Source organism: Fonsecaea erecta (genome assembly GCF_001651985.1).
Source record: "Fonsecaea erecta strain CBS 125763 chromosome Unknown Scaff1, whole genome shotgun sequence".
NCBI lineage: Eukaryota > Fungi > Ascomycota > Eurotiomycetes > Chaetothyriales > Herpotrichiellaceae > Fonsecaea > Fonsecaea erecta.
The window spans coordinates 1,649,960-1,669,976 of NW_017387244.1; the positions used below are offsets into that span (position 1 = coordinate 1,649,960).

General features: G+C 51.3%; 5 protein-coding genes across 5 annotated transcripts; 4 read left to right on the forward strand and 1 right to left on the reverse strand.

The window, feature by feature from the left end:
• Positions 1-253: 253 nt before the first annotated feature.
• On the forward strand, positions 254-11,853 carry AYL99_00578 (hypothetical protein; the record flags this gene model as incomplete). Its single annotated transcript, XM_018832094.1, has 3 exons — positions 254-296; positions 368-2,708; positions 2,742-11,853. The coding sequence occupies 3 exons, from the start codon at positions 254-256 to the stop codon at positions 11,851-11,853; spliced, it is 11,496 nt and encodes a 3,831-aa protein (XP_018697973.1).
• A 990-nt stretch (positions 11,854-12,843) lies between these two features.
• Positions 12,844-15,052, reverse strand: AYL99_00579 (hypothetical protein; the record flags this gene model as incomplete). The annotated part of the gene is made up of 2 exons (XM_018832095.1): positions 12,844-14,906; positions 14,956-15,052. 2 exons carry the CDS (start codon positions 15,050-15,052, stop codon positions 12,844-12,846), a joined length of 2,160 nt encoding a protein of 719 aa, XP_018697974.1.
• A 405-nt stretch (positions 15,053-15,457) lies between these two features.
• On the forward strand, positions 15,458-16,381 carry AYL99_00580 (hypothetical protein; the record flags this gene model as incomplete). The annotated part of the gene is made up of 1 exon (XM_018832096.1): positions 15,458-16,381. The coding sequence occupies one exon, from the start codon at positions 15,458-15,460 to the stop codon at positions 16,379-16,381; it is 924 nt and encodes a 307-aa protein (XP_018697975.1).
• A 391-nt stretch (positions 16,382-16,772) lies between these two features.
• AYL99_00581 (hypothetical protein) lies at positions 16,773-17,720 on the forward strand (the record flags this gene model as incomplete). Its single annotated transcript, XM_018832097.1, has 2 exons — positions 16,773-16,797; positions 16,843-17,720. The coding sequence occupies 2 exons, from the start codon at positions 16,773-16,775 to the stop codon at positions 17,718-17,720; spliced, it is 903 nt and encodes a 300-aa protein (XP_018697976.1).
• Positions 17,721-18,552: 832 nt separating this feature from the next.
• On the forward strand, positions 18,553-19,731 carry AYL99_00582 (hypothetical protein; the record flags this gene model as incomplete). Its single annotated transcript, XM_018832098.1, has 1 exon — positions 18,553-19,731. The coding sequence occupies one exon, from the start codon at positions 18,553-18,555 to the stop codon at positions 19,729-19,731; it is 1,179 nt and encodes a 392-aa protein (XP_018697977.1).
• Between the last annotated feature and the right edge of the window lie 286 nt (positions 19,732-20,017).

The following is a 20,017-nucleotide window of genomic DNA, read 5'->3' on the forward strand; positions in this document are numbered from 1 at the left end:
TGTTTGGTGTCGTTGCAGGGAGCGAACTTGGTTCTATCTTCACCTCTTCATCTAGCGACCGGTTAATTTCGTTGCAAAGCTGCCGTTGTGACTCTTCCACTCCTGCGATTCGAGTCAAATTCCTGGCATGGGCATTCGCAGAACTGAATCCTAATGAGGGCGCTTAAGCATTGCGATACCCCGTTCTCTTTACGCCTGGCAGATCTCTCTGCTTTCCTGGTGTGGTTGGAGGTAGATCAGTAGCGACGGCACCATGGATAACTCTCAGAAGATCGATGTCTACGCCGCGAGGCTCAGTGATCCAAAGATTGGCAAGTCGCGCAGGCAGATTTCTTGATATCCGAACTGACTGTGGCATTTTTGGTAGATACACGGACAAAATCGAACGTGGCCACGGAACTCCGCGACTCTATCGAATCTCTATGTACGCCCTCCAGCGTCTATACAAAGTTCTTGACCAGGTTATGGCCTGTCTTCAAGAAGATTCTGGAGGGGAAACCAGACCACAACCCGACCTCCTTCGAACACATCCTCCGGAACCAGATTCTCGAGATCCTTCACAGACTACAACATCAGCTGCGGGAGGTTGAACCCTTTGCGCTGGACATGGTAGAAACCCTGATGGAGCTGGTGAGGGTGGAAAATGAAGACAATGCCGTCCTGTGTCTGAAGACGATAATGGATCTTGAGCGACACCAACCAAATGCCACCGCTTCGAAGGTCCAACCGTTCCTTGACCTCATTCAAGAGATGTTCGAGTTAATGGAACAGGTGGTCCGTGACACCTTCGACTCACCCGTGCCCCATCACCAAGCTTCATCCTCGACGTCTATGCCCCAGAGCCAGACCTTCCAGTCCCCACGCCCTGGCTCGCCTGCGACAACGGTGTCGGATCCAGGGGTGGAAAAGAAGGAGCACGCGCCGCTAGCGAAGGGTATGCAATCCTTTAAGGTTCTTTCAGAATGTCCCATCATTGTCGTTTCCATATTCCAAGCGCATCGGACCTCGGTCTCTGCCAACGTCAAGAAATTCGTGCCTTCCATTAAGGGCATTCTATTGCTACAGGCCAAAGCGCAAGAAAAAGCACACGCGGATGCGGCGGCAAACAAGACCATATTTACTGGTGTCAGCAAAGAGATTAGAAACCGTGCCGCTTTCGGTGACTTCATCACGGCTCAAGTCAAGACCATGAGTTTCCTGGCGTATCTTCTCCGGGTATACGCAAATCAGCTGACAGACTTCTTACCAACCCTTCCTGGCGTGGTTGTGAGGTTATTGAAAGACTGTCCAAAGGAAAAGTCTGGTGCGCGCAAAGAACTACTGGTTGCGATACGGCACATTATCAATTTCAACTATCGCAAAATCTTCTTGAATAAAATTGACGAGCTGCTGGACGAACGGATCCTCATTGGTGAAGGCTTGACCGTGTATGAGAGTATGCGTCCGTTGGCATATAGTATGCTCGCAGATCTCATTCATCATGTGCGGGACTCGTTAGATCGCAATCAGATACGGCGCACAATCGAAGTGTACACGAAGAATCTTCACGACAACTATCCCGGTACAAGCTTCCAGACCATGAGTGCGAAATTGCTGCTCAATATGGCCGAAAGCATCACCAAGCTAGAGAACAAGGAAGAGGCGAGGTATTTCTTGATCATGATTCTCGACGCAATCGGCGACAAATTTGCTGCGATGAATTATCAGTACGAGAACGCTGTGAAGCTGAGCCGCCAATACGGAGACAAATTAAAAGAGAATCAACCAGAGACATACATGGATGACAAAGACGAGGTTCCGGACTGGGATGAAGTGGACATTTTCAACGCCACTCCAATAAAGACGTCAAATCCACGAGAGCGAGGCGCTGACCCAGTGAACGATAACAAATTCCTCCTCAAAAACCTTGTCAACGGCCTGAAGAATATGTTCTGGCAGCTGAAAACATGCAACCCTCCGGGACTGAACATAGACCCAGCCCACGTGCCCTCCAACTGGTCCGAAGTGTCTTTTGGGTACAACGCTGAAGAGACACGTGTGATCACTAAGCTCTTCCACGAAGGCGCACGGGTTTTCCGATACTACAGTGCAGGAGCGCCAGCACCAAATGCGCATAATATCCCTCCCGTGGACCTTATAGCAAGCCACACAATGGGGCAAATGGGCACAGAAGAGAAGGATTTGTTGGAGGCCTTTGGGACCGTCTTCCATTGCATCGATCCAGCCACCTTTCATGAAGTCTTCCAAGCTGAGATTTCTTACCTTCACGAGTTGATGGCTGAACACCCGGCCTTGCTACATCTCCCTCAATTCTTCCTTGCCAGCGAGGTTACATCACCAATTTTTGCAGGAATAGTCTTACAATACCTCGTGACCAAGTTGCCCGTGGTTGGATCGTCAGACATTGTCCGATCGTCGATACTGTTGAGGATGTTCAAGCTGTCATTCATGGCCGTGACGCTTTTCTCCGCAAACAACGAGTCGGTTCTGCTTCCGCATGTTACGAAGATCATCACACAATGTGTGCAGATGTCGGTAACGGCAGAGAAGCCTATGCATTACTTCATTCTTCTTCGGTCCCTGTTCCGAAGTATTGGTGGAGGGCGCTTCGAACTCCTTTACAAGGATGTCCTTCCGCTACTCGAAATGCTCCTGGAAACTTTTAATCACCTTCTCCAAGGAGCTCGAGATCCTCACAACCGCGATTTGTTCGTTGAGTTGACGCTAACCGTACCGGCTAGACTCAGTCATTTGTTACCGCATCTCAGCCATTTGATGAGACCCTTGGTTGTGGCTCTTCACGCCGGCCCCGATCTTGTTGGTCAGGGGCTTAGGACACTCGAACTTTGCGTTGACAATCTCACAGCGGATTATCTAGACCCGATAATGGCACCAATTATGGATGATCTGATGATGGCCTTGTTTCAGCATGTGAGGCCTCAGCCGTACCATCATTTTCACTCTCATACGACAATGCGCATTCTCGGTAAACTTGGTGGACGCAGCAGGAAATATCTGACCAGTCCACATCGCCTGGCCTTTCGGCGCTACACCGACGACGAACCTAGCTTCGACATTCGACTTATTGAGACCAGCCGAGATCGAGCATTCCCGTTGGATGTTGGTGTTGATCAAGCCATCAGAAAACTCTCTGAGACGACCAAGAACACGAATTCAAAGGCTTTGGACCTATATTACAAGCAGCAGTCGTTCAACTATATCAGCAACCAAGTGAAGTTGTTCATCGGCCAAGACCATCTTCCCGATGATCTCGCAACTCTCCTCCGTCTGCAGGCGAATGACCTCCTTGCTCGGCGCTTCTCCACATATGCTGACATGCTGACCGAGAACGAATTTGGTAAATCGGTGCAAAAGCGTCGAGAAGAGGAAGAGAACCTGAAGAAGCTCCTCAAGGCCTGCTTTATTGCAACGACTGTTTCGGATCTAAAATCCCAAGCTGAAGCTTTCATTCAGAGCGTCTCTCGCCACTTTACTATCGTGGAACTTGGGCAGGCTCTATGTGATGCCGGCCGGAGAACCAAGGAATTCAACGTCAACCTTGGTGAAGGTGCAGTGCATCTCAGCACTCGCATCCTAGCCGACGTTATTTGCGACTGTCTGGCCTCAGACAACATCGTTATCCGCGAGGCTGCCGAAGCATCAATGCTGACCGTTGTGGATACAGCCCGCACGATTTTTGGTAGTGAGGAAAAGGCCGCCAAACTTCCTTTCTTCAGCCATATCACTCAGACATTCTGCCACAGATGCCGTGAGGTAGAGTGGTTCACCAAGGCTGGCGCTACTTTGGGAATCCAAATCTTGGTCAAGAAACTCAATCTGGGAAATGCCTTCCTCAACAGCAAGCAACTTGAGATAATCAAAGCTTTGCTCTTCGTGATCAAGGACACACCTCAAGAAGTTCCAGCGACCACTCGCAATACTGCCCAAGAGACACTGGAATTTCTTCTACGGAAATGCTGCGCTGGCCAAACCCGGGAGATGCTCACAAACGAGAGGAGCACCATTCATGCCCTGTCTGTGACCTTTAGTCTCGAGCTGTCCCATATGAATACACACGCGCGTGAGACAGCGCAACACGCCTTCTCGGTCATGGCAGAGGTTGTGGGTGTTGAGGTGTATGAACTGATAGCCCCAGTCAAGGAAAGATTTCTCCCCCCAATCTTCAACAAGCCACTTCGGGCCCTCCCCTTCCTTTCGCAAACCGGCTTCATCGACGCAATCACCTACTGTTTGGGTCTGGGCCACGATCTCGTCCCGTTGAACGATCAGCTCAACCGACTTATGATGGAATCACTGGCGCTTGCAGATGCAGATTCTGAGATCCTGCACCCAAAACCGGATGAATACAACAACGCGCAGTTAATTGTCAACCTACGTGTCTCATGTCTTAGACTTCTCTCCCTGGCCATGAGCTTGCCGGATTTTGCGACCGGGCCACAGAATTCCAGCCGAGCCAGGATTATTACTGTCTTTTTCAAACTGCTCTACTCGAAATCACCCGAGATCATTGAGGCTGCCAATGCTGGTCTGAAGGAAGTACTGGCCCAGACCTCGAAACTCCCAAAAGATCTTCTCCAGAATGGGCTCAGGCCTATTTTGATGAATTTGCAAGACTCGAAACGACTCACTGTCGCTGGACTGGAAGGCCTTGCGAGATTACTGACACTGTTGACCAATTATTTCAAAGTTGAAATAGGCTCTCGGTTGCTTGAGCATATGAGAGTCATTGCTGATGAGCAGTTGCTGCAAAAAGTCTCCTTCGGGATGATTGAACAAAATCCACAGATGAAGATCGTCACGGCGATTCTCAATGTTTTTCACCTCCTTCCCCCTGCAGCTACCAGCTTTATGGGAGACTTGGTGAACGGCGTCTTGGATCTGGAGTCAAAACTTCGCCGCACAGTGGCTAGCCCCTTCCGTCAACCGCTCATACTTTATCTCGACAAATATCCCAAGGAGACGTGGTCATTCTTTCAACCGCGCCTACAAGAGGAGAAGTACGGGCGCTTTTTTGCGCAAATCCTACGCTCGGAGTCTAGCCCTGCTATTCGCGATGCTGTCATGAACGACACAGAAAACTTTATTAAAGCTGCGTTCGAGATCGAGGCTGCACAAGAGCGCCGCACCGCGGCAATCAATGGCATCTACGTAGTACACTCAATCTGCAGCTTTGAACATGCCAGAGACTGGCTGCGCGATCAGGAGCAGCTAAGAAACAAGGTCCTGAGTGCTGCCCTTGAAATCGAGGGCGAACTCCGCCAAGATCATCTGCCGCCCACACAGCGCCTGCGTGCTGAGCAAACTGGAGATCAAGTGATGGATGTCCTAACACAATACCTGACATCATCTCCGGATGATCTCGACTTCATGATTGAGCTCTTTTCTTCGGCCGCACGGGGAACAATAAAGACACCTTTGCAGCTGATGAAATATATCTTTCATTCTGTCATAGCTCATGAATCCGCAAGCCGTCGGTTCAATATCGTCGAGAGATGTCTCGAGGTTTATTCGCAAAAGGGCGAATCTCACAAGTTGAAGACATTTTTGTTGCACAATGTGGTCAACCCCATCATGGCAAGAGATGTTCAAAACAGCCGGAAAAAGGATAGCAAGGCCGCTCCTCTGGCAGACAGCAAGCTATTCAACATGTTTTTAGAGCGTCTGTGGAAACCTGCCACTACCGATGGCTCCGACGACTCATCTCAGCCCGGTATCGACCATACTCGCATGGAAGCCTTGCAGCTTTCTGCGTTTATTTTGAAATACCACAAGGATGCTGTTTCAGAAGATCGGAAAGACATAATCAAATACTCCTGGACCTATATCAAGCTAGAAGACGTCATCAACAAATATGCAGCCTATGTCCTGATCTGTTACTTCATACGGTCTTATGACACACCTCCAAAGATCGCCGTGCAGATATACAATCAGCTGTTGAAAGCTCACCAGAATGAAGGCAAGGCTCTTGTCACCCAAGCTCTGGAAGTGCTGGCACCGGTGCTGCCCGCGAGAATAGGCGCCAGTGCCAATACGCCAGGAGACAAGAGAACTCCTTCCTGGGCTCGATTACCGCGCAAAATCTTAAACGAAGAGACAGGAAATCTGCAGCAGGTTCAGAGCATCTTCAACTTCATTGTGCGCCAGCCTGACCTCTTCTACGAGTCGAGGGAGCTCTTCATCCCAACGATGATCCAAATGCTCCACAAACTTGCTCCTCCGATAAACCCTTCCAACGAGAACAAGAAGCTTGCTTTGAACCTGATTGCTCTGATTCAGCAATGGGAAAGTCGGCGTGTCTCTGCGGTATCTCCTCCTCAGTCTGGGACTGATTTGACGCCTTCACGCAAGAGAGATGCGGCTGGGGAACAGAAGCTACCTCCACCACCAGCCAAGGAGAAAGGAGAATACGTGATTCCGCTTGAGCTTCGCACGGTTGTTGTCAAGTACATGATCAACTTCATCACCTCTTTGTTGGAACGCTTCCCTGTGCCGGCTGCAGAGGTCAAGGCCAAGACTAGTCAGAAGGCTCAGCAGCAAATTCTTTCGAACGAAATGTGCAAAAAGGGCGTTGAGCTACTCCGGGAGCTGCTGGCTCCGAATATGTGGACAGACGTTGATGTTGGCCTCTATGATAAGCAGCTCGAACCAATACTGTGTCTAGAAAAGACTCCAGACTCGAAGCTCGACGAGAAACAGCTGACGAACATGGTTAACGCCTTGCAAGTCATGCGGATCTTGTTGAGCACGAAGCCGAACGAATGGATTATTGACCACATGGAGAAGATCCAGAAGCTGCTAGAGAAGCCCCTCAAAATGGAAGAGCCTGAGATCCAAGACTGTCTGCACCTAGTGACTGACCACGATAAGTCTCCTCCGTTAGTCCGGCGAGTGCTCGAGGCCATTCCAACTCAAAAGACGGATGATGCAGACGCAATGGACTTGGACACCCCACCTTCGGATTTCCCAACTCGGTATTCCAAAATCATGGTTGGTGAGGCCTTGTCCAGTGGCAATTACATCTCTGGTATCAATAACCTATGGACCCTTTCATTGGTACGACCGGCCGACGTTGACGACCACATCAACGGGGCGATGAAAGCGTTTCAGCAGAAACTGGCCAAAGAACACATTAACGCATATGTGAACCCGCCCGGGCCACCTCCCCCAGGTTGGCGTCTTGGTGAACCATTGATGGATCCTTACGAGTTTGCGCTAGGCGTTGATCTGATCAAGAAATCTATTGATATCCTATCATCGCGCATGGGTGAACTCAACGAGCAGCGGCGACCCTTCCTCAGTGTTTTGGCGTCACTTGTCGAGAAATCTTTCAACGTCGAAATGTGCAGCAAAGTGTTGGACATGGTGGAGAAGTGGGTGTTCAATTCGACCGAACCATATCCGACTCTCAAGGAGAAGACAGCCGTACTGCACAAGATGCTCATATTCGAAAAGTGGCCCAATCAAAATCTCCTCGAACGCTTCCTTGAGCTCGTGATTAAGATCTACGAAGACCCGACGGTAACGCGAACGGAGCTGACAGTGAGACTGGAGCACGCTTTCTTGATTGGAACTCGTGCCAAAGACGTCGAGATGCGAAACCGCTTCATGAACATATTCAACCGTGCTCTGTCCAAGACTGCCAGCTATCGACTCAACTACGTGTTGACCCTGCAGAATTGGGATACATTGGCCGACTCATTCTGGTTGAAGCAAGCCTCACATCTCATCATGGGCTCCGTCGAAATGTCAATGCCTGCTCGCCTACATCCAGAAGATGTTCGCGTTTGTCCGATGTCCCAGTTGTTCAATGCCAATCTTGTCAATCCCGAACAACGAAAAGACGATATAATTATCGAGGATAGCCTTGACGCCCTGGTTGTTGCACAACGTCGCTTCAACCAAGAAATCCATGAAGTCAAAGTTCGTGACCTACTTGAACCGCTCACTCAATTACAGCATATCGATGACGACGTTGCATTCAATGTCTGGGTCAAATTGTTCCCTCTCTGTTGGTCTGCTCTTAACAGGGATGAGCGCCTTGACCTCGAGAAAGGGATGGTGACCCTACTTACCCGAGAATATCACCAGAGGCAGCTGAACCTCCGTCCTAATGTTGTTCAAGCATTACTTGAGGGAGCGGTTCGAGCTAAACCACGGTTCAAGGTGCCTCCACACGTCATGAAGTTTCTGAGCAAAACTTATGATGCTTGGTACACTGCTCTTTTCTCGCTCGAAGAATCTACCATTGACCCACTGATTGACACTCCTGCGGTTCGCGAAAGCAACCTTGATGCCCTGGTGGAAGTTTACGCCGGGCTGCAAGAGGATGATCTGTTCTATGGAGCGTGGAGAAGACGGTGCAAGTTTATGGAAACGAACGCTGCTCTCTCTTACGAGCAGCATGGGATCTGGGATAAAGCACAACAGCTTTGGGAGTCGGCACAAGTCAAAGCGCGAACTGGCGTTGTGCCGTTCTCTCAAGGAGAATATTACTTATGGGAAGATCACTGGATGATCTGCGCTCAGAAACTCCAGCAGTGGGATATCTTAGGCGAATTTGCAAAGCACGAGAATTTCAACGATCTACTTCTCGAATCAGCCTGGAGGAACTATGAAGCTTGGTCTGGCGAAGAAAACCGAAATCAGCTGGATGCGATGATCAAGTCCGTCTCCGACGCTCCAACACCTAGACGAACCTTTTTCCAGGCATTCATGGCGCTACTACGATACAGCTCTAAACAGATGTCGCGGGCGGAATTCCAACATGCCTGTGACGAAGCCATTCAGCTCTCCATGCGCAAATGGCATCAACTTCCCAAGCGTCTAACAAATGCCCATGTCCCAATCCTGCAAAACTTTCAGCAGTTGGTCGAGCTCCATGATGCCAGCGTTATCTGCGACAGTCTCATGGGCACCAACGAGCGGAATCTTGATACCAAATCACAAGAAGTCAAATGCCTCCTACAGGCTTGGCGAGACCGGTTACCAAATATCTGGGACGACATCAACGCGTGGCAAGACCTGGTCACCTGGCGTCAACATGTCTTCCAACTTGTGAATTCGACTTACTTGCCCCTTCTCCCTCAAGGTGGTAACAGTGGTGGCAACAATTCATATGCCTTTAGAGGCTATCACGAAACAGCTTGGATTATAAACAAATTTGCTCACGTCGCAAGAAAACACCAGATGCCTGAAGTCTGCATCAACCAACTTGGCAAAATCTACACGTTGCCCAACATTGAGATACAGGAAGCCTTCCTTAAACTGAGAGAGCAAGCCAAATGCCATTACCAGAACAAGGCAGAGCTCAATAACGGTCTCGACGTAATCAACAACACCAATCTTAACTATTTCGGTGCACACCAGAAGGCCGAGTTCTATACGCTCAAAGGCATGTTCCTGGCCAAGCTTCAGCATGCGGAAGAAGCGAACGAAGCATTCGGTGTAGCTCTCTACTACGATCTTCGACTTCCAAAAGCTTGGGCAGAATGGGGCCAGTATTCCGATCGTAAGTTTAAGGAGAACCCATCGAATATCGAGGCCGCCAGTAATGCCGTCAGCTGCTATCTCGAAGCAGCAGGTCTGTACAAGAGTGCCAAGTCAAGGAAGATGCTCAGTCGAGTATTGTGGTTGCTTAGTCTTGACGACGAAGAAGGTCACATCGCAAAGGCTTTTGAAGACTTCAAAGGCGAGACGCCAGTATGGTACTGGACTACGTTTGTACCTCAACTACTCAGCAGCCTTGAGCACAAAGAGGCGCGGCTTACCAAATCTGTATTGGTGAAGATCGCCAAAGCGTTCCCACAAGCGTTGTTCTATCACCTACGTGCAACCAGAGAAGATTTCTTGAGCAAGAAAAAACAGTACGAGTCCCAGAAAGCCAAGCTGCAAAAGAGTCAGGAGGAGAAGAAGGAACCTGGCTCGCGACCGGGCACAGCCAACGGCGAAGCTCAGACAAATGGGTCCTCGTCTCCCAAACCTAAACAAGAGCCTGATACAGACAGCGCCGAGCCGAGCGGCACTGAAGCTGGCAAGAAACCCGAGGAGCCCAAACGGCCGTGGGACTATACCGATGAGATCATGGCTGGCCTAAAGACTGCTTTCCCTCTGCTGGCGCTTTCAATGGAAACGATGACAGATCAATTGTCGAAGCACTTCAAATGTCCGCCTGACGAGGATGCACATCGACTGATTGTTGCACTGTTGAATGATGGGTTACACTACATCAGCCGGGCGCCTATGACCTATGCCGAAGGCGCCAAATTACCTCCTCAGACGGAAGCCAACGTTGCCCGATTCGTGCAGGCTGTTCTTCCAGCCCACATCCGCAAGTCGTTCGAGGCGGACTTCGTCCAAACCAAACCCACGATGTATGAGTATATCCACAAGCTAAGGAGGTGGCGGGACAAGTTCGAACAAAAGCTCGATCATAGGCAGCAGTGGGCTCCGTTAGAGTCCTACAGTCATCACCTAAGCGAGTTCAAATTCCTCAAGTTCGATGACTCAGTGGAAATCCCGGGACAATATCAACAACACATAGACACGAACACCGACTTTGTCCGCATTGAGCGCTTTATGCCAACGGTCGAGCTCGTGAGAGGAAACAGCATCTGCCACCGCCGCCTAACGATTCGTGGCCACGACGGTTCTTTACATCCCTTTGCCGTTCAGCATCCCACAGGTGGCAGAGTCCGTCGCGAGGAACGAATTGTACAACTGTTCCGGATCTTTAATCAGACATTGGCCAAGCGCAAGGAGTCTCGTCGCCGAAATCTATATTTCCACTTACCTATCTTCGTGCCGATAGCACCACACATTCGACTGGTACAAGATGATGCCACGTATGTAACACTTCAATCCGTGTATGAAGACCATGTTCGGAAACTTCCTCCCAACACCATGTCTCGAGATGAGCCAATCCTTTTCGTCCTTGAGAAATCACGCACCATTGCCGAGCAGCAGAAGACGAATCCCAGAACACCTGAACAGGTTGCCATCATGAAGACCGAGATCTTCACCACTATTCAGGAAAGGTGGGTTCCAAACACCATCGCATTGAGGTATTTCCAAGCGACCTATCCCTCCTTCGAAGACTTCTGGCTCTTCCGGCGGCAGTTCAGTTATCAGTTTGCGGCCACCACGTTCATGACATACATAATGCACATGTCTGCACGGTATCCCATGAAATTCTCGATTGCTCGGGCAACTGGGGATATCTGGGCAACTGAACTCTTACCCAACCTCAACTCAAGTCGAGCACTGTTCTATAATCCCGAACAGGTGCCCTTCCGGTTGACTCCCAACTTACAGACGCTCATGGGACCTCTGGGTGTCGAAGGCATCTTTACAGCAAGCTTAATGGCGATCGCACGGTGCCTTGCTGAGGCCGACAATGGATACCAAATGGAGCAGCAGCTTGCTATCTTCGTCAGGGATGAGATGTATAATTGGGCTGCTGGACGGCCTCAATCTAGCGGAAGTGGTGGTCCAGGAGGGGATCAAAAAATGGAAGGATCACACCTGAGGGAGCTGGTGGCAATGAACGTCGAATTCATCACCCGTCGCGCTCTTACGTTAGCCAAGACGCAGGGTAGCGTCGGTGTACCTTCGGCCTCTTCTTCGGGAGCACAAGGTTCCAATGTCAATGGCACCGGTTCTGGAGGAGAGGGAAGTGCAGGCAGTGCCGCTGCCGCCGCGGCAGCGGCGAACGCCATTCCCACGGGCGTCACCGGCGTACTCCCTGCGTGCCAGAATGTGGTGGACCTGGTTAGCAAGGCGACCGATCCCACGAGACTCAGTGGGATGGATGGGCTGTGGATGCCTTGGCTCTAAATGCGAGACAAGAACAGTGATCGAGAAAGGGAATGTGACATCAAAAAAGGAATTGGGCATGGTTTTTGTCAGCGCGGGCGCAGGGAAGTTTTCGAATGTATTGAGGGGTTTGGCAAGGAGGGCGGCGGTTGTCGATCCTTCTTCTGAATCAGTTGATTCGTTAAGGTATGGCGCTTCACAGCACGACAAACAGCTTGAGGGCACACAGGAACCGAATCCAAGCGATATATGATCGGGGCGGCGTCAGTCCATTCACCCAGCGGGCGTTGTCGGCCGGGGCGTGTTGTTTTATTTCTCTCTCGTCATATGCAACTCTTCTTCTGATACGGCTTGATGCATGTATCAACGAGCCTCGCTGGCGAAGTCATGGCGGGAAAAGGCAAAGGGAGTCTGAGAGTTCAATATTGGTCACTGGGTGGTTTCATGTGTTTCTTTGATTAGCAAGTCTTCGAGCCTGTGTATATTTTTCTTACTTGTAGCAAAACAAATTCAGAGAGTTCGTTCTTCAAACTTGACAGCAAATTTTGTTCATCACTGTTTGCTATGCTTGAAAGAAGCGAATGCAGACTGATCACTTCTCGTAATCACAACGTCTTAAATGATCATGTGCTGGGGCTGACGGCCAGCTTGTTCCACGCCAACAATTCCTCCGAATGATACAGGTCTCACAGCAAGCGTGAAGTTGGCCAATCCATGGTGCCCATTCGTAAAGTTCATATGCCTGGCCCAGTAGATATCAATGCAATTGCAGGCAACCATAGCCTTCGTCCAAAAAGCGCTCAATTCTGTACAGAGAATGAAAAAGGATTGACTGCCAATAAAGATCATAGGCTCGCTGCCGCCGATTGGAAAATTCCAGCCGGGATTCGAGTACACACCGTAGACAGGACTGTTGTTGACGAGGCAGAAACTCCACTTGCCGTTCTTCCACCAGGCCACATCCAACAAATCCAAAGACCACCGTTCGTCACCTTGCCAACTGAAGCCATGTCATCGTACTATTCCCAGTGCAGCATTCAGTATCTCATTTGCATGCCCGTCCATCTGTTGCTCAATTTTCTGTTCGTTACTCATCTGCTCTGTTGAGGTAGCTGAAGTCGGAGCCTCCTTAAGTCTCCGCTTTGACCTCGTGCCGATTTTGGATGCAGGAGCTGACGCTTCTTGCTGTGTTCTGGTTTCGAGGTCGTCGAGAGCTTGGTCCTCTTCGAGGGCCCAGAACTCCAATGCTCGACTCAGCAACGTTCCAGCGACACCACCGCCGCCAGCATCGCCGCCTAGGACTCGTACAGCCTCATGGAGAGCCATTACCGCTTCTTTTGTGCGCCCAACCATGCTGAGAAGAACCAAGCCGCGACTGGTGTGGATACTTCCAATGAGGTTACGCTCGTCGTAGCCACTGGCAGCACCGCTCGGACTGAGGCCTGTAGTGGTGCCGGCGAGGCTGAGATGGGCAAAGGCTGTCATTCCACGTCCTGGCTCGTAGGCTGAAGCGGGAGCTGCTCCCCCAGTGGCTGTTCGTAAGCATTCATCAAATTCGTCGAGTGCCTCCTCAAACCTCCCCATTCGTCTCAAGGAATGTGCTAGATTGGCCCTTGTAGCCACCCATGCGGTCATGTTGCATCCCAAACCTGAGGCCAGTTGGAGGGATTTGTGAAAGAGCTTTGCAGCGGCTGGCAGATTTGACTGATGGTACAATATGACGCCAATCTCGTTGAGCACCAGCGGATCGCCACCCAGGTCAGCGGTATTATTGAATATCCGGTTGGCCAAATCCTCCTCCGAGCCTGAGTTTGGGGTGCCACTGCTCATTTGGAATGCCGCCAGGCAGTATTCCCAAGCAAGCTGCATATTGTTTAGAGCTAGGTGCTGCATGCCGAGGAATAGCTGGGGCAAGTGACTCCCCTGAAACAATCTTGCTGCCGTCGAATATGCAGCAATGGCTTGATCGTGCTCCCCCTCCGCGGCAAAGGTATGGGCAAATCCAATCCACGCTGCGGCAGAATGTGGATCCATCAACGAGGCCTTCGAAAAGAATCGACGGGCTTCCGGAATACGGTATGTCGATAGATAGTAGGTGCCGATGGCGAGGTAGGTGTATGCTTCGTGCGGAGCATGGGCCGCCAGGGTGTGGGAAAGATGGAAGAGGGTGTTGTGAGATCCCGTCTCGTATAGGACAGCGAGATGTAAGGGATACAGGCGCGGGCTATGGCCAAGCGAAGCATTGCTGTTGCTTGACGAGGCATCAATCGAGTCATCAGGGCTATTTTGCGAGTTGAGTATGCTCGTAGTGATGGCAAGGGCGTCGTGGAAACGACATTGGGTATAGAGCGTCTCTGCTCGAGTCAGAAGCAAGTCTGGATTGGAGGCCAGGTTGTAGTGGGTGGAAAGGGTTTCAGTGGCATTTGCGAGGGTTTCGGGAGCCGAATATTTGGACAGGCGAGTTGTATACAAGAGCTTCGTGAAGTGAGCAGCTTCCTGTGCCAGGGACTGGTCTTCGATGCGTATTGAGTCGAAATCCAATTCTTCGAGAAAGGCCAATTCCTCGGCGGGTGTCATGAGGGAATGCTTCATCAGTTGGTCAAAGGCTTCGAAGCACTGTACGTCGATTCGAACAGCATCCTTGTAGCAGTCTCGTGCCCGGTCAAAGGCGTTGCGTTTTGCGAAGCACAAGCCGCGTAGATAGCACATACCGGCCTGGAATTTCAGTTCTTTTTCTGATTCTCTGTCCCGCTCTCTTTCTTCGCTGAACTCGATCCTGTCTCGCTGGGCTTTGGCTCCTCTTTGTGTGACATTCCTCTGGGACTGACCATTGATGTGTGCCAACTTCCTTCTGGCATTGTGGGAAGTGGTGATCAAGTGCGTGGGGTTTTCTTCGCCGAGGATGGCGAGGGCTTGGTCGTATCTGCCTTGTTTGACGTAGCAGTGGGCAGCCAGATAACGACAGGAGAGGCTTCGATTGATCAGGTCTTTTCGAAGCAGCAGAGCCAAAGCACGGGTAAAGTTGTTGTGGCCAAAATGGACTTGAGCAAGCCAGAAGGCGTCGGCGTCATTGTCTGGATTGATTAGCCCTGTTCCTCGACGGAGTAGACGATTGTCACATACTGGTCAGGGCTAGAACCTTGTCCCCAATATAGATGGCTGCATCGTGCTGACCCTTGTTGAGAGCGTCCTGCCGCCACGTTCGGAGGTATTTCTCCATTGTTGTGGTGAATAAGTCGTCGTGAAGGATGTGTGGAAATGCATCAGTAGCAATGCCGGCAAAGGACTGGAGATGTGAGGAGGTAAGAACGCAAGAAGATTCATGCAGCAAGGGCAGTTTCCAGAGGCTGTTCTTTCCAGAAACCCATTTCGCCCTTCAGCTTCGCCTCATTGCATCTCCGCAGGCGTAACTGCAGCACAAAACAATTGCATGCATTCAAGGGCGAGTTGCAAGATCGTGGGGATAGGGAGACGCGCTGGACAACTCGAACTCCGATTGGCTGATGGGACAGTTTCGTGGTGCGCCGCCTCAGCGGGGATTTTTGCCTGCGGTATCTGATTAATCCATCCTTCTACCTACGTTCACCGTCCAGATACCCTACGTCGTGTCCAGCAAGCTGCCAACATGTCTGAACGAAAGGTTCTTACCAAATACTACCCACCGGAGTTTGATCCCTCCAAAATCGCCCGGACTCCCAAACACTTGCGACCGACAGGGCCCAAGACCATCCCCGTTCGCCTCATGGCTCCGTTCAGCATGAAATGCACATCCTGCGGTGAATACATCTACAAGGGGCGCAAATTCAACGCCAGGAAAGAGACCACAGACGAGAAATATTTGACCATCTCTATCTACCGCTTTTACATCCGCTGCACGCGATGTTCTTCCGAGATCACTTTCAAGACCGACCCGAAGAACATGGACTACACCTGCGAACGTGGCGCCAAACGAAACTTTGAATCATGGCGAAACCCCGAAAATCCAGAGCTGAAAGAGACCGACGAGGAGCGCTTGGATAGGCTGGAGAGAGAGGAAGCCGAGGAGGAAGAAAATGCAGAACGCAATGCAATGGAGGAGCTGGAACAGAAGATGGAGGAGAGCAAACGAGAGATACAAGTCGCAGACGCCCTCGACGAGATTATGCAGCGGAATGCACGAATAGAGCGCGGGGAGAAGGGTGGCAAGGAGGACGAAGCTCTCAGTCAAGTCAGAGATCTACAAAGAGAAGAGAGAGAACGACAAGAACGGGAGGACGCCGAGGCTGCCCGCAAGGCGTTTGAAGCTGCTAACGTCGAAAGGGCGACACTCGAGCAACAAGGACATGCAACCGGGAAAAGTAGTCATGTTGCGCACGGCGAGCCGGAGGAACCAGATCGGCTTCCGCAGCCCCCGCCGTCGTTCGAGAGGGTTAAAAAGATAAAGAAACCTCTAGTGCCTGGATTGGTGCGCAAGGTCGAGTCTACAACAACCTCGAAGCCATCGCCCGCACCGGTTCCTGCAAAGCCGCCCACTCTCGGTTTAGGCGACTACGACTCTGACGAGGACTGAGATGGGCCAGACCACGCCTCCTGCAGTGCTTGTAACTCGATCTTCCACGTCGCCGTTATCCATACGCAAATGACGGGATGTCCTTTGGGGAATTATGCAGCCCCATCGAGCTCCAGTTGCAACATCTTCTCTTGCACCTGCCACGTCACATTGCCCGCCTCTCGACAATGACTGGTCTGTCTGCCCTCGCTACAGCTTAGCCTCATCGATCTGCATTTGTTATTGGCCATGACCCCAATCCTGTGCCACCCTAAATGGTGGAGCCGTTCGAGAACATGTTCGCGCTGAACTGGGAAGGAGGGACAAAAGGCCTATGGCGCGAGAAATGAGCGGCAGATCCTGCTGTGCTTTCAGGTCTTCCTGTTCTTTAACACCGTGAGAAGCAGCCGCCATGGCAGAGCATGATGTCTGGTTGAGTAGGCATGTCATTCTCTCCGTGTGAAGAAACTAAAAAGTTCCAGTTACCGGTTGCTCTTCTGGACTGGGCAAAGCTCTTGCGGAGTACGCCTACAAAGCAGGGTCTGCCGTTGTGGCTACGGCTCGGAAGCCCGACACACTCTCATACCTTCCTGACAGTCCGAACGTCCTCAAGCTTCGTCTGGATGTTACTTCGAAAGATGAAGTCGCAGAGGTGATTCAGGCGACGGTTGACAAGTTCGGCCACCTGGATGTGGTAGTCAATAATGCAGGCTACGGCGTGATTGGCGACACTGAAGTTCTCCCCGACGCCGATGCGCGCGCCCAGCTCGAGACCAACTTCTGGGGTGCCGTCAATGTCACCAAAGCCGCTCTCCCCATCCTACGAGAAGTCAACCCTCCCGGAAAGGGTGGCCTGTTCATGCAGATCTCGTCTGTGGGTGGCAGAATTTGCCTTGCCGGTTCGGCTTATTACCATGCCAGCAAGTTCGCCCTGGAGGGATTCACAGATTCCGTGGCGAAGGAGATGCACCCGGACTGGAACATCAAGTTCACTATCATCGAACTAGGAGCTGTCGAAACCAAGTTCCCGCAAAATATGGTTCTGCCTCCACGACATCCGGCTTATGAAGACCCAGCTTGCGGATATAATGCGCTCAGAGCCTACCTCACCAGCCCAGAAAACGCTGTGCAGTGGTGTGATGCATCAGTCTGTGCTCAAGTCTTGCACGAGCTTGCATCCAACAGAAATAAGACCACTCCGCCTCTGAGACTCGCCCTGGGCGCCGATTCGTGGGCCATTGTCAAACATGAATTGGAAAGTATCATGAAGGAGCATGAAGCCTGGAAGACTGTGGCAGAGAGCACTTCCCATGCCGAAAACGCACGCGTCACGGATTTCTTGCTCAAGTCAGTGCGCTAGTTGACTGATGAGAAGTTGAGCAGCCTTAAGAGTGAGGACGGTAGAAATCATGTCATGTCTTATACACGGGGACAGAATGGTCAGACAATGCGTCGAGTTGCCTTCGCTCCCAAATCTCTACTCTGCGTATTGCAAGCGCTCATGTACAACGTTCTGTTGTGTGATCCTGAGCGGAGCCTCAGCTCTGGTGGCCTGTCTTGTCTCGCCATCCGACTGTTCACGTCCGGCAGGCGCTGAGCATGTCGGGTTTGGCATACCAGCGACTTCAGGGACCGTCTAATCCTAGAACACTCGGGCAACATAATACTAGGTCCATCCAGCTGCCCTCGACCGCACGCAGTAGCGTGTGCTATTCTTGAGCTGGGGGCGCTACCAAGCTCAAGCTGCTCCATAAATACCGGCCAAATCCGCACATATGATTGGTCCATCTTGGACAATATTTCCACGTTCAAGCGCATCGTGTCTTAAGCGCCCAGATGGGCCGCGGACTGTTATGAGAATAGCGAGCTTGAGGCGTTTCCAAGAGATGCGGATCTGCCTCCTTGCAGCCGTAGACTCCACAGTGAGCCAATCATTGCAATCAACCCAGATATTGAGGAGGCCATGAATAGCATCACTAGATGCGCCTTGTTTATGGGAGGAGAAGTCAATAGTCCATGGTCCAATGCCTGCACGCGGTACGACAGCATTCAAAACAAGAGTCGAAGGTCAAGATATAAAGAGTGGTTCTCAGCCTCCAGAATTTGTGGTCCATCAGAATCAACACGAAACAATCATCTGCATTCGAAATTGCACAACGGATTCTACTTCCACGTCTACCGAAGCGACCACAATGGCCAGTCAAGCGAGCACTCCATCCTCCATCAGTACTCCGTACTTGCCGATCAAAGACATCACAAGTCCTGAGCATGTCCACCCTTTTGCCTCCCTGTACTATCGACAACACACATTGGTCCCTAACCGCATTACGGTGGAGGAGGGCCAACTTTGCGATGAACGTTGGAGCAGACATGCATTCAGCATGGGCATGCCCTTCAGCGACATTTACCGACCCCATCCAGAAGCCCGGAAGTTCGTCCAGAAGATGCAAAAGAAGCCGCGGATGAGCAATAAACATTTGGCAGACTCATTGCTCCCTCTCATCCAAACCGCCATGAAATCGTCGAAGAAGTTACACCTCGAGACGGACGCCACTTTCCACCCTGACGCCGTGCCCAAAGGAAGCCCAGTCGGGCGCATCTCGAACAGTCAAACAGCTCCATGGAGCATGCCGCTGCCCATCCCCAAGCCAAACATCACTGTTGGTTTCAGCTCCAAGAACTTCACCTCACATGAACTCGAGTTGCAGGACGGTATCATCTCGGACGCCCAAGGTGAACCGTGCAATCTGGCCAACATCTCTCAGCCCGTCCGCGGGAGCAACGTACTGTGCTGGCCATTTTTCAACGTTGAGATACAACACGACTCATTAGATGCCGCGCAGAACGCCGCTGCAGGTTCAGGGTCAACCTGTAACAACGGGCTCGCACTGCTTGCGGAAGCCGCAGACGAGCCCCTCATCCAAAGCCGGGGAAGGAACTTGTTTTGGCAATCAAGAAGAGCAGTCTGCTCGTTTTCCCTCTCGATCCACAACAACTCGGGTGAAGGCGGCAAGCTGGCGACGCTGAACCTCCACAGCTCCGAAGGCGGACTGTCCCACACGGCGGCCGCGATTCGAACTTACGATCTTTGTAACGAGCGAGATGTGGAATACCTGCTGTCGCGGCTAGGCAGCATCTTTGTGTGGGCGGAGAATTGTCACCTGCCGCAGATTCTCACGCTTCTACAGACCCTCGATGCCCTGGTCCTTCTGGACTCTGGCAGAGAGTATGTGTCGGACAGCTTCCCACACGATACAATGGACACATTTACGAATCCTTCAGGCAATGTGAGCCCTGCGAGGAGTAAGCTGGGGGTGATCAAGAGCGTCCTTGCAGATATCAGTCCGAAGTGGTTACGCGCGCAGGCATAGGTTTCGGAACCGGCTGGGGATCTAATTTGGCATGCACAAGAAAAAAGCGAAGCGCATCAACATGTTACTATATAATGAGGAACGACCCCCTAATGATAAACATTCGAAAAGGATTCGGGTTCTTGTCTTGTCTTTCCTTGAGTAAGACATGTGATAGACGTATTCCGAAACACCTCGCTAGCCCTACAAGCAGATTGTCCACTTACAATTATCACATAGTATTGTGTCACATCATCCGAGACAGTAAGAGGCCAGGGGAATTCTTTTCTAGTCGAGAACGTGGTGT